The 14,227-nt window shown below is 38.8% G+C and overlaps 1 protein-coding gene across 1 annotated transcript; it reads left to right on the forward strand.

Annotated features, from left to right (window-relative positions):
• The first annotated feature begins 3,739 nt into the window (after nucleotides 1-3,739).
• Nucleotides 3,740-13,346, forward strand: LOC125892706 (uncharacterized). Its single transcript, XM_049582865.1, has 6 exons — nucleotides 3,740-3,830; nucleotides 6,137-6,260; nucleotides 7,002-7,053; nucleotides 7,186-7,218; nucleotides 8,187-8,219; nucleotides 11,220-13,346. The coding sequence occupies exons 1-6, from the start codon at nucleotides 3,772-3,774 to the stop codon at nucleotides 11,576-11,578; spliced, it is 660 nt and encodes a 219-aa protein (XP_049438822.1). The 5' UTR covers nucleotides 3,740-3,771; the 3' UTR covers nucleotides 11,579-13,346.
• Nucleotides 13,347-14,227: the final 881 nt, after the last annotated feature.

Raw genomic sequence — 14,227 nt, forward strand, 5'->3', positions numbered from 1 at the left:
TGTCTCGATGAATGTGACCACAAAATCTGAACTGTGAGTTCCGTGGAACTAAACAAGGACATAATGTTCTAGTTGGGCAGAGATGAGCTTTGACATGATGACTAATGACCCAAAACTAAAGAACAACTTGGTTTTCAAGAGGCTGAGTTCTTTAAGTCTGACCACATTGACGTTTTGCATTCACTTTGTCACAAATCTCAACAGAATCAATTAGTCTGTCCTCCATTCATACATACTGACCTGGTGGGAAATGATGAGGAGACGCATGGAAATAAGAACTTGTACCTGTGCATCATTTTACTGCTGCAGGTAAGAAGCATGGGAGAAAACACAAAGAACTGTTTGTTCACTTCTTTGTTTTGAGTGGGGACAGCACCCAACAGCCCACAACTGCCCCACATGTCTGTCGTGTTTCATGTGTGGGTGTGTGTGTGTGTTAGTGTGTGTGTGTGATAACAGAGATAAGTAGGAGAGAGTTGGTGACATTTACATAATCCCGGAGAACATACACTGGTTAGTTGGGGATGTCCCATGGAGCATGAAACCAAAAACAGTAAAGTGAAATGGAAAGTGACCCTTTCACTCTCTAGCTCACCATGTTTTCAAAACCCAACTCTCACTACTGTTTTCATACCAAGATCTCTCATCTTGATGTCTGCGTCTGCTTTTGAAATACTGGAACTTTGTTCCTCTACAATCAACCCATTCCACACTCGGAGCAAAACAGTGTTTCAGCAATAAAGTCTTACGTTACTAAAGCTCGCTCCTCGGTACCGTTAAGCTCTTTACTGCATTACAACTCCTTCAGGTGTAACTTTTACTTTAAAAGAGAGGTTTACAGCTTTTTAAGCTCGTCTTAATTAATTATGGTCAGCTGCCAGTGTCTATTGAAACAGCTTTTTATCTCTGTCAGTGCGTCCATGTGTATCTGTCTGACAGCAGCTTATCGCATAAACTACTGGACCAATAAGCCTAGTATTTTGTGTGTATGTTTACGACTGTATGCTCGCAGACCTGTTATGGTTGTGATGAAACATTACATCAGTTTTCTATTTTAATTTTGTTTCTAATTCTTGTTTTCAGTTCAGTTTGGTTTCAGTTGGTTTGCAGAGTGGGTTTGCTCATTACTTGCTGTTGTAAATTAAATGTATATAAAATTCACAGTCCTTGTTCTTTGTGAAAAAATACATCCTAAAGTTAGGACAAAATATAAACCTTAAACAAAAACTGAATTCTTACACAAACCTTTGCGTTGATTTATCTATAAAAGTATTAAAGCTTTGGTTACATGACGCTTTCTCAAGATATCAACCATCCAAAAGTAACCAATTAAAACAATGGATGATTGATACATACACATACACATGTGGACACTAAATTCTTTTCTGCTGCTGCTATTTATATGTCCTGCTTGTTTTGCGATGTTGTTCTATATGTACATACGTACATCACTACAGCTCAATGAGCAACACTGTCCGGGGGAAAAGAAACAAGAGAATCTTACACTTAAAACACGTTTCTTTGGATGATGCTGAAACCTCATATTGGCATTCTTCATGAACTGAAGTAAACAGGGACCGAGTTTAACAGCAGGAGAATACCAAAACATCAGTCTACAAACTCTCACACAACTAATGCAGTATATGCAGCTCATACAGTATGCATGCACATGCTCCGTTATGTTCGAGGGTGCTACTCATGAGCCAAACTGTAATGTTTTGGCAAAAATGCAGGTGTTTGGGAAGCACTGAGCGTACAACTGGATGAACGAGACTTGGATTATACTGCAAGAGTTGTGTGACTTTGTAAACTGATTTTTTTATACAGTTTTGCGGTCGTTAAACACAGCCCCGATGACTTCAATTCTTTAAGAATGTTCACCTCTTTTGGATTCCTCGTTCACCATGGAGGCATGCACTAAGAACAAAGTGTTCTTCACATATTTAAGGTAACATAGGATGAGCAATTGATGAACAAATGGTCATTTTGCAGGTGAAATTTTACCCCACACTGCTGATGTGGCATATCTTAATTTTCTAAATGTATCAAAATTTGGGGTTCAAGCACTTCAGAAAGCTGGGAATTACTCTTTTGGAGCTAGTTACTTTATACACTGCTCAAACAAGTTAAGAGAACACTTAAATCACACATCAGATCTTGATGAACGAATTACTCAAGTTGAAAATCTTTAATGATGTACATAGTGTAGTTTGTTGGGAACAAATGACGTAACAACGGTCAATGGAATCCAAAATCCTCAATCCACTGAGGGCTGGATTCAAAATCACACCGAAAATCATTAATAATTTAAATCACAGGCTGATCCAACTAACATGAATTTCATCACTGCAACTCATGATGTGACTCAGTGGTCTGTATGGCCCTCACATGCCTGTGTGCATTCCTGACAACATCTGGGCATGCTCCTGATGAGTCGGTGGATGGTGGGGATCTCCTCCCAGACCTGGACGGTAACGGCCGGTCTCCTGGTACCTCCTCCATGCTCTTGAGACTGTACTGGGAGACACAGCAAACCTTCTTGCAACCACACGTATTGATGTGTCATCCTGGAGGCGCTGGACTACCTGTGCAACCTGACTGGGCTGCAGGTACAGCCTTATGCTACCAGTAGTGACAAGGACACTAGTAGAACACAAAACTAGAGAAGAATCAGTCAGGAAGGAGAAGGAGAGAGCAACTGTCTGTGGCCACCACATGTAAAACCATTTCCTTTTTGGAGGTTGTCTTGCTTTTGACTCTCCATTGCACCTGTTGTCACTTTGATTTGCACCAAAGCAGCTGGAACTGATTCACAATCACTTGTGTTTCCTAAATGGACAGATTGATATCTCTGAAGTTTAACTACCATTAAGTGTTCCCTTATTTTTTTTTGAGCAGTGTATGTAAACTCATGACTAGTTGTTTGTATAAACTGAGCCTTTTCAATTTTTTTTTTATTTTTTTTACTAATTTTGTCTTCCCTTTTTTAAAACCACTTAAGATAAAACCTCTGTTACACTAACTTCATGCAATTTGTCCAGAGAAACAATCCTCAGATGTATCTAAACACCTATATTTGGGTTATGTTCCAGCACTTGAAGCTTACATTTATTCTACTGGAGCTTTGTTGACCCTTGAACTTTACATTTACTACACATGTAAACACTTGTTTAGCTGATATTGCATGTACTGAGGCTTTCACTGAGAAATCAGTCTTTGCAGAGAGACCGAATGAGGCAGGAGGATGTCAAAAGGGGATGCCATAACGTGCTGCATTACAGTGTGTGAAGAAAAAGTCCCTGTCATAGTTGTTGAGGTGAGTGACCTATAAACATGGGAAATCACAAACCACCCACAACAAACATTAATGTGTCAGTGGGGGGCTGAACCACAGACGTATTTCTATTATGTGTCATGACAATACTGTTTTCATCTTATTCAACATAAGCTTCTTAACAACTTGTGTTCATAGATATTTGTTTCATTTCAGGGGAAATGAAGATAGCCATTTATTTCTACATCAAAGTTATACTATGTGAAACTGCAATTTGGTTTCATTAATCCAATAAAAGTTTCACACTAGTTGTTATGTGGTGCTTCTCAGTTTCATCCCGCCTGCAATACTCTTTGTCATCCACAAGTGGAGCCACCTACACCACAGTCTCCTTCCTCCATTTGGTCCAACCACAGCTTTCTGTGCGGGGGGGGGGAAAACTCCATCATATCTTCACTACGGGGCCCATGTAAAAGGGAAAGCCCTGTCAATCTGACATGTCTATCAAAGAGAAGCAGCAGATGATTTTGGACACTGAGAGTGCAGCACACACTGGGTGAGTTAAGATTTAGTCAATTCATTTACTTCAATTGTTTGTTTGTTTTACTTATCTCTCACATTACTAGACTTTATCAGGTGTTCATCTATCAGTCTGTGGGTATGATCATAACTGCCTAGATGCTGAAATCCCCAAACTATGCAACTATGTGTGATCAGAAGAATACATGTGTTCAAGGATTTTTGTCTTGTTTTTGTTTTTTTTTCAGTATTTCCACAATATTTGTGTCAGGGTCACAATAACAAGGTCAATAATGACATGTTTTGGTACAATTTAAAATTTGGAGTTCTAAAAAACATCTATCTTTGAACATCAAATCCCACAGTGGGGAGTCAAAAGTCAAAGCCTCTCACGTCAGTGCAGAAAAACAGGTTTAATACGACTTGTTGGGATATTATCTGGATTCAATTAGTGAGAAATCAGCGCTCAACCTTCATGACACACTCTATACAAATTAGGGTGCAATGTAGAATTACACACTTGAGTCATTCAGTAGCCACAGATACATGAAATACGCTGCTGTTCACTGTAATGTGTGACTTTCAAATAAGAACTGGGTTAATATTTTTTTCCCACAGCTGCTGGTCAGAAATATTTATTTCCAGTTCAGACTTTTTTTTAAAAAATTCATCAGATGGGGGCAAATAAATAATTTAGCATATTTATCAGCTTCAATAAAGATACACTGAGATTAGTTTTCAACTAGTCCTTTCACTGTCTCACATGCTAAACGTGTTACGCCCACTGCTCGTTATACATCGTATGCAGTGGAATGTAAAGAAGAGCAACGTGCTTGGATTGGTATGCAAAGTATGTTAGTGGAAATAACCTGCGGACCGTCCTAACATTCTTGTTGAAAGGTTTGGAGTTTGACTGACAGCCACTTGAAAAAACAGTTCTGGGTCAGTGGTATTTCAGCAGCCTTTGATGACTTTCTGTGATATCATTACAAAAAAACAACCGAACCACAAACTACGGGCTGACATGCTACTCTGTGCAGGTTCCAGAAAACCCCCCAACTCCCACTGAGGTTAAATTGTAGAGAAGTGGCAGCATGGTGGCTATGAGCTGAGGGTACATGACGTGCATCACAGCTAATCTCATACATGTGGCCCTGCTGCTGTGTGTAGTCTGGTTTAGTTATACTTAGTGATTTTAGAGTTGCAGGTTAAAGGACAGAAAGCATCTATTACATTCTGAGTTTTGCTTGTTATTCCTCAGAGTTGTGTTAACATATTATTTACCAAATAAGAGATAAATAAGTACAGCTACTCATTCACTGAGAGGAGAAACACGAGTAGAGAGACAGGTTTTAAACACTTGTCCTGTCAACTTGTCTACTGTCCTACCACTTAGAATATTCTTCATGAATTTAAGTAAATGTCCACAGCGTTCAACAGCAAAACTATAACAAAACATCAGTTTACAAACTCTCACATAACTTGTGTAGTATAATCCAAGTCCCATTTATCCAGTCGTACAGTCAGTACTTCCCAAACACCTGCATTTTTGCTAAAACATCACAATCAGAACAAACAGTATCCTGCACAGCCGATTGTAGGCATGCGAGAAAAACAAAGTTCATGGTAACACTCGGTAAGTTACTTATAGTTACTTTAAGCTGAAGCACCAGTTACCAAGTACTTCAACAGAAAAATGATTATTTGTAAGTAGAAGTCCTGCGTTCAAAATCGTACTTCAAATTATCATCAGAAAAACGTACCTGACGAATCACAGTAACTTGTTCAAGAGTAAAATGGACTCTGTGAGAGACTTATTACCATTTATTACATCATAAGGTTGTGAATACAGATGCATCAGTGTGTGAGCATTACTGTCACAATTACAAGATAACTCTGAAGGGGCATCGAAGAGTAAGAGAAAAAGAAAAACAAAGATCCTCTACAAAAATTTGTCTTCCTTTTTTAGCTTTTTCTCAAGTCTTTGCTTTTGTTTTTTAAAAATCTGATCATTTTGGGACCTCAAGCAGTTGTTTAAATGCAACTATCTGAGAAGTTCAGAGGAAAAATGCCTCTTTGGTGGAGCTTCGATCTTTTATATTCTTTTTCAAGTAAAATCTTAATCTGAAAACTAGTAATTATTATTATTAAAGTCGCACCAGATGTCTACAGTGAAGCTTGCGGTAAGAGTTATAGTCAGAACCGCAATAAGGGCCAGGAAGTAAAAAAAAAGAGTCAGATGTTAACATTATGTCAAGCCTCCAGGGAAGTCATTAAAATCAGTACAAATATATGACAAACCTAATGTGTGTACGTGTGTGTGTGTGTGTCTGTGTTTGACAGAATGGAGGGTCAGTCGAGGTCCTCTCAGAAGTATGTGCTGCTGCAGGTGTGGTGTGGTATCCTCACTGTGGCCATGGTGGTTATGGCTGCACTAGTCCTTTCCATCAAACCCAAGTCAACTGAGGTCAGTACATCTGTCACGGGAGACAAGAAAATTTACATTTAGATTCGAGAGTCATCGGTTAACACGTTACTCAATGTCTGAATACTGATGTAGCTGGACTACTACTTAGACTGCCTAGTGTTGAATGCCATCACGTGGAGTCATGTCTCATGTGCTTGAAAAATTCCATTCGTGTAATTCTCATGATGTCACATAAAAACACACAGTAATGTCTGAATGATGTTACTACTGTATGTGCAAAAGAAGTGGCTGTTCACTGTGTTTTATGCCATCACGAAGCACTTCCTGTCTAATCTCTGTATTCATTTCAACAAGATTTGTTCTTAGTTCAGCTCGTTGCTTTAAATGAAGCCCAGACTCCCTGAGGGTGCCTCTAGGGGGCAGCAACGTCGTGACTGATGTGATGTCGCGGCTGGATCTGAGCTATGTCTGAAACAGGGATACTCCTAGGTGCCTCAGTGTAGTAAATGTCTATATAATGTGATTCAGTGCCACAAACTACCACCTCAAAAAGTACCACACAGTTTGAATGAAGTTGTATTTTAGTTTTGGTTATCTTTACCTTTTCCAGTTAAACTTAAGGATTCCTTCATTGTGTGGGATTTTCCTACATTGTATCTTATAAAATCCTACCAAAATTCACAGAAAGGGCTGAAAAAATATACATTTCCCACCAAACCAGATGGCAAAATAACAAGATGATGAAGATGAATATGATGATGATGGTTTTCTCTTTTCTAGGGCACAGTCACTACACTGAAGCCAGGTTCTGTCAGTCCAACAGGTCCACCAGGTACAATAATTAGATGTCACTTCAAACAACCTCACATTATTGCACAAATTAAGATCTTGTGAGTATTTCAATAAAAATGTAAAAACGTGGCACATTTACACGAATGAAACTGGAATTTTTTTTTTCTTGCAGTCAACACTGTCCCAGCTCCCTTAAAGTCTATACGTAAGTTTGTCACTACTGTCTTCCCACACATTAAACTTTTCCATTATATTTCACCCTATTTCCATGACTTAAAGTAGTTAAAAATGGGCCATCCTATATAGCGATATAGCCAGACATTACTGAACACAAACTTCTCAGGCATTTAAGCAACTCGCTTATTAGACATTCTTGCCGCCAACTAGCTGCAGATCAGCATATGCCAGCACTTCGCAAATACGTCGAGGTCGCGCACCTTTTGAGGGGATAGAAACACAAAGATCCTGTAGATGTCAATGAAATTTAACATGTTTAATTCTGACACATTTGTATGCATCATTTCTTCATAAACAAACGTTTATTTTATAGACGTCTAAAAATTGTTTTGTGACCGTGCCTGATGCTGTGCACTCCCGAATCCTGATTTCTTTATTTCTTCATTATTCAGGATCCCTGTAAGTTGTTACAGCAATAACAGCTGCTCTTCCTGGGGCATCACCTGGTGCCACAGCTTTTTGGCATTTTACTTGTTTCTCTCCTGGTGTGACGCCACATTTCTGTCGCTTTTCTTGGCGATTACCTGATAGCCTACTGGTCTGGGCTGCGTATCAGATGATACTAGTGACGTTTCAACGGTCGCGCAGCACAATGCTAGATTTCAAATCAGTAATACAAGGAGCATATTTCACGTAACATTAAGACATGTTTGGAATTTTTATTAAACATATCTTAAAAAACAGCCAAAATAATTTATATTCAATTTTTTTCTAAAACATCCTGTTAATTCAAAATCATTTCCAGGCCTGGAAAACAGTTTTTTCTAATTTCATAACTTATCCAGTAATTTCATGACTGTGGGAACCCTGTAAAGAGTAATATCTCAAGCCTTTAAGAAGAAGTTACATCCACCTGGAACCAGCGCTCAAAAAAGACTACTTTGAACATTTCCAGTAACTGCATCATCAAATAACCTCTAAAATGCTTCTTTACAGGATCCTCTCTCTCATACATCCAGCTGGTCAAGCGTAAGTACACTTCCTCTTCTTGTTATTATTCAGATCATTTTCATTGCTTCCTCTTGTGCGGTAAACTCATGTGTTGATGATATGAGTATTTTTAGATAGCATGTTTCTAAGTGGCTAAAATGCTTTAGTGATGTACTTTGTATATTTAAATCTTCAGTTCCTCATCTCACATTTCTCAGTTTGATTGTTTCTATGAAAATCTGGTCTAGAATAAACAAAGAGATGTCAAGTTTTGATATTTCCAATGGCAACAGAAACATTTTCAACTGTCTAAAACATAATACACAATGTAAGGGGCTTTTTGTCACTGTCTAGGAGTGAGTACCTCTATCTAGAGCTGTCACGGCAAACAGACTTTCAATGGTCATACAGAGAAAACTACATTATATAAAGAGACAGCGATGCCACTGTCTCGCCCAAAGAAGGTTCAACTGACCAAAATGCAAGATGTGTTTTGAGTACAAAGTTTGACTCTCAAACTGCTGCCACACTTGACACCCACACATGCCGGGTGCAGCAAGTTCAGACATGCTCTTTGGGAGCTGCTGACAGTCATTCTGAGAAACGTAGGAAGTCTTTAAGTGAAGCAGATGATGACAGGGCAGATAAAGGGGAAGTGGTTGCACCATAGAGTAAATAACAACAAAGTAGCTCCCCATATGAATGCTTTAACTGATATTTTTAAGTGAGATATTCAGGCTGACACAGAAAGAGTTCTCAGTGGGTCCCTGAAAACGTATCAGGTTCTTGCTATGAGCGATGGGGTCCGACATGAACACACACAATTCTGCACAAGTTAGTTTTTGTGTTCCTATTTTTGTCCTTATTCTTCTCACTGGTGGGTGGAGCACAGGAAAAAGATGATGTCACATGTTTAAGTGATTGTTTGCACATATAAAACGTTGGGTAACACTTTATTGAAGGGATGTGCATGAGACTGTCACAATACGGCCATAGCTATGACATGACATCTGTCATTAACGTGAAGGAGTCTTTATTAATGTTTATGACTGTTGGCATTAAGTGTCATTTGGTCAATTAAGTCTTTTTTAATGAGTAATTCTCTTGACCTCACAAACAGTGACACACTCAGGACTTTTCATTGAAATGTCATACTTTTAAATACCCCAACAACAGCAATAGATCATTTAAGAGATTGTTTTTCTTTTGGTGTTTTTACACAACAATACATTTTGTACTTGGGGAAAAAACCCGTTGACTACTTGAATTACTTGTTCTTCCTCAAACTGAGGGCTCTGACATATTCATGTCATATGCATGTATATTTTGTACTTGGAGCCAAAATGAAATAACAACAACAACTAGAAGGATTACTTGTTCTTCCTAAAATGGAGGCTTCCAACATTCTCAGCATGTACATTTTGTACTTTGGGCAAAACAAAAACAGCAACAACAACAAAAATAGGATTTCTTGTTCTCCCTCAAACTTAATGACATCTTTATGATAAATCCAAATTGTACCACTGTTGAGGTCACCGAAGATATTCATGACATTCATGACATGACATGACCTTTACAATGGTCCAGTGACGGCTGGTTTCAAAACCAACCACACATGACAGTTTAATCTGATGTTAACTGCGAGTTCCCACTCAGTTCACAGACTTTACATTGTAATGACGTCACAGATTTTTAAATAGCTTTTCTTGGCTCAAGGGAAGTTTTACGAATATAAAACCTCAATGGATCAAATACTCTGATAGAAAGAGTCATAATTGACCTTGTTTGTAATTTAAGATGTCCTGTCAACAGTTTTATAGATGTCTCATTTACAGGGGGAATGCTTTTTAGCTTTTTGGGCCGCAGGGGATTTTTTCGCTGCAGTACCACGAGTAGCCAATTTGCTGCAAGGCTGCACAATTTTCCTGGAGGCCTGGTTTTTACCCACTGATATCAAACACACATCTCTTCCTGTCTTATTCCATATTGCTCTGTGAGCTACACCAACCAACAAATGCTTAAGTTGCATATTTATACAACCGGTGTCTAGTCACTCAAAGTTTCATTTGACTGGATGAACTTTTGTAAACGCCCCTGAGTGCAGGATGAGTCATCAAACATTTAAAAATTTTACCTGACTGTACAAGACGAGAAGAGACAGTGATTTTGATGTAAAAATACTCTGACACTGACTTTTCTTTTGTATGTATTCGACATATAACAAAAAATCAATGATCAATCAAGACATTGACACAGGATTAAACAGGGAAAATGTACTTTACATTTAATTAATGAGGACTTTAAGTTTAATAATTAGGCCTGTTATGGCATTTGAGTCACAGCTTATGTTGTCTTGGTTAATCTCAAGTCATCATAACAAAGACACCTCAAACAATGTCAACTTTGCATTTCATTACTGACTGAATGATGACAGACTCTCTCGTGTTCGTGCCAGGTGCCACGTCAGTCTAATGATCATCCCTAAAGCGTTACCAAAAGTTGTACTACAACCTCATCTACTTTTACACTTCAACAGAAACTACAGTACATTTGCCAACTGTTATATCAAAGAGATAAACTACTACATTCACAAACAATTCATCTACACGCACACACAGCCAGAGATAGACATACAGGCTTCTCATGTTTCCAGTCTCATGCATTTCGTTCCGCCCACCACACTGCCTTTTTCCTCTGTGAAGTGGGTTCCTAAAACCTCAACAAACCCGACAAAGAGCTGTAATGTGGGCTGCGCTGACTTACAGGCATAATTACAGCCCACAGCAACAAACATCATCAGACAGTTTGTCAGGGGATGCTTAGTCTGCCAAATGAAAAGAAATTAGCCATTAATTGAAACATCAACCTCGTTTACTTGATGTATTTATTCAACTAGAGTTGTTTCAAAGGGCCTTGGTAGGTTACAGAGCTACAGTTTGGGCAAGAGAGGTCTCACATGTCCCAGTGTTAAGTTTTTATGTGTGACGTGAAAATGTATAGCCTGAGCAACTAACCAAAGGTTTGCCAAATCCCCTACAGCTTCGAAGAGTCAACCTTGGCAAGACTTATACAAAAGATGTACCTCCTGCTCCCTCATCCTGCAGAACGACTCTATCCACTGCACAGAGAACGGCCTCTACTTCATGTACGCCCAGGTCACCTTCAGCAAGCTCCAAAAGAAAAGTCAAACCGTATCTGTGATTCTGAAAAGAAATGCCTCATTTGGTAAAAGCGAAATACATCTGGTTGAGGGGACCTTCCCGAACACAACAGTGGGCCCTGTGTGGGTGGCCAAGATGGTCAGCCTCACAGTGGGAGACAGTGTCAGCTTAAATATCACAGATGATTTTCTAACAGACACCATGTTGACATTCTGGGGTGCCTTTCAGCTTCATTAGCACTGCGGGTCTCCGGGATTTGTTACTGTACAAGAGTTGGGGTTGGACTGGTATGTTATTAGTAGGCCTATACTAATATGTTTCAACAAAAGCTGTTCATCACCTGTACTTTCTTCTCAGATTTTGTGACAGACATTTAACTCAGTTTTTGCCAAAAATAATACTCAAAACACCAGGGATTCATCAGTCATCAAAATTGCTGGATCTTATTTTTCAGGGCTGCATGAAACTAGGGCTGCAACTAGCAATTACTTTCATTGTCCATATGTCTGCCGATTATTTTCTCTAGTAATCGATTAGTTGTTTGGTCTATAAAATGAAAGAAAATGGTGATAAATATTGAACAGTATTTTCTAAAGCCCTGAATAACATCTTCAAATGTCTTGTTTTATCCACAACCCAAAGATATTCAGTTTGCTGTCATAGAGTAAAGAAACCAGAAAATAATCACATTTAAAAGCTGGAATCACAGATTTTTGATTTTTTTTATCAATCAAACCAATTAATTGATTATTAAATTAGTTGGTAATTAAAGGTTCAGGGGATTTAGTGGCGTCTAGTGGTGATTGTATATTGCAACCGGCTGAAACTTCTCCCAGCTAGAATTACTTTAGTTTTCATTGTTAAGGAGGTTTTAACCCGGAGCCGAATTATCCACAGAGGTGTCCTCCTCTCCGATACTAGAATTACCACCCCATAGTTGTATGCCTTTGCGCACCAGTCAAGTTTCTCTTACAGTTTACATCCATGTCTGTGAAAACATGGATACTTCACCCACATTTTTTAACCCTGACAGTGCAGAGGATCTTTTTCTTTTTCTAATTCAGTGTCTGACCAAATGTTTCCCCCTCAGTTCCTAAGATATGACACTGAGTAATGGCTGGAAAAGTGATTTATGCAGAACGTTATGATGTCATAGTGAAACTGACCTTTGACCTTTTGGATATAAAACACCATCACTTCATTATTTTATCCTATCAGACATTTGTGTGAAGTTTTGTCATAATTAGCAAATTAATTCTTGAGTTATGGCCAAAAAAGATATCCTGTGAGATCACAATGACCTTGGACATTCAACCACAAAATCAGTTCATTCTTCAGTCCAAGTGGATGTTTGTGTCAAATTTAAGGAATTGTTCTCAGGTATTCTTGTGATACCACGTTCACGAGAATGAGACAGATGAGGTCACCTTGAGGTTGACCTTTGACGACCATTTCTGCCCAAATAACCCCCAAAATCGCACAGACTGGACCTTTAATTTCACAGCTGACAACTAATCAATTGATTGATTTATACTTGCAGCTCTACATGGAACACTAAAATGCTAAAGGCTTCATCAGGCAGGGTGAGGAAAGACATATTTAGCTGATCAAAACCTTTTAATAAAAGGCCGCATCTTCACATCCTACGGACCTTTGGGCAAAATATTGGCAAAACAACATACTGTACCAGTTCAACCTTAGCAAAGTCTCTACATTTAAGTATGCCAGCTGGTTCTGCTTCTTAAAATTGCGTGGTGTTTGATGGTCTTGTAAAATTTTAAGCTAACTGGATTTTAAATTAATGCAAAGTGTGACTGTCTGATGCATGAATATGTTTGTTTTCACTGCTATGTTCTTATGTAATTTATGAAATGTAATATTATATTGCTGTGGAGAGGAAATAATAAAAATTGTAGTATTTGAGAGCCACCGGGTCAATTTCCTGGCTTTCAATTTGCACTGCAAGCTGCCAGTTGACCACACGGTGGTGCCACCTTCCTCCAAATAAGAGGTCACATCAAAGACTGCATGTGCTGTTCAGTTATTCTGTCACCCGCTTGCCATTATTTTCACAGACCACATTAAACAGCGTGATAACACATTGCAGTCATTGATTACTGAAATAAACTTGACACAAACCACAAAGACATTTCGCAGATGCCTGAGAAACCTCGAGTATTGTTAAAAAACAGCCGACACAAATGTAGTTTTGTTCGTCTTATGGCCCTGAGGCAAACACTGCACACACATACAGTACGTGACACTGCACAACTTTAACAAGTGTGTTGCACTGAGCAGGCAGGAGTAACAGGAAGCCACATATTTGGTGCAATGTCAGTCACAATGCTTCCCCTTTACACATCCTCAGACATATTTAAACATGAAACACCCTCTGATCTGATTAGGCTGTTTGGTCATGCAAAAAAAAGCTATTAATGCACTCAATACTGAGTGCATATAACCAGTCATAGATAATGTTAATATGTGTCTTTCTATCTGACCTTAATACTCCGGTCCTTCAAATATACACTAATTAAGCTGCTAAAGTCTCTGCAGCAAATGAACCAAAGCAATTGGTTCATGTTTATTTGTGGATTTTAACCACCCTGATTGCGATTCATCCACTGAGCTGCGTAAGGGAAATCAATCCAGCCAACATTAAGATTCTACACTAAAGAGCTCACAAGCTCAGAGCCCCTTAGTGCCATCTTTGCTATTTCTATTTTCATTTAAGGTAAATTGATAAATGTTTGTACTTCTATTTGTGAGAGAACCCTGATTTATCAAGACAAGATCTACGCAAGAGGCAACCTCTGAAGCTGAGGCCAGCGTTTAAATGCCAAAAACTGCTGTTCCTCAAATGGCTACTTGAGGTTGGCTCCGAAA

Source organism: Epinephelus fuscoguttatus, linkage group LG8 (genome assembly GCF_011397635.1).
Source record: "Epinephelus fuscoguttatus linkage group LG8, E.fuscoguttatus.final_Chr_v1".
NCBI classification, from domain to species: domain Eukaryota; kingdom Metazoa; phylum Chordata; class Actinopteri; order Perciformes; family Serranidae; genus Epinephelus; species Epinephelus fuscoguttatus.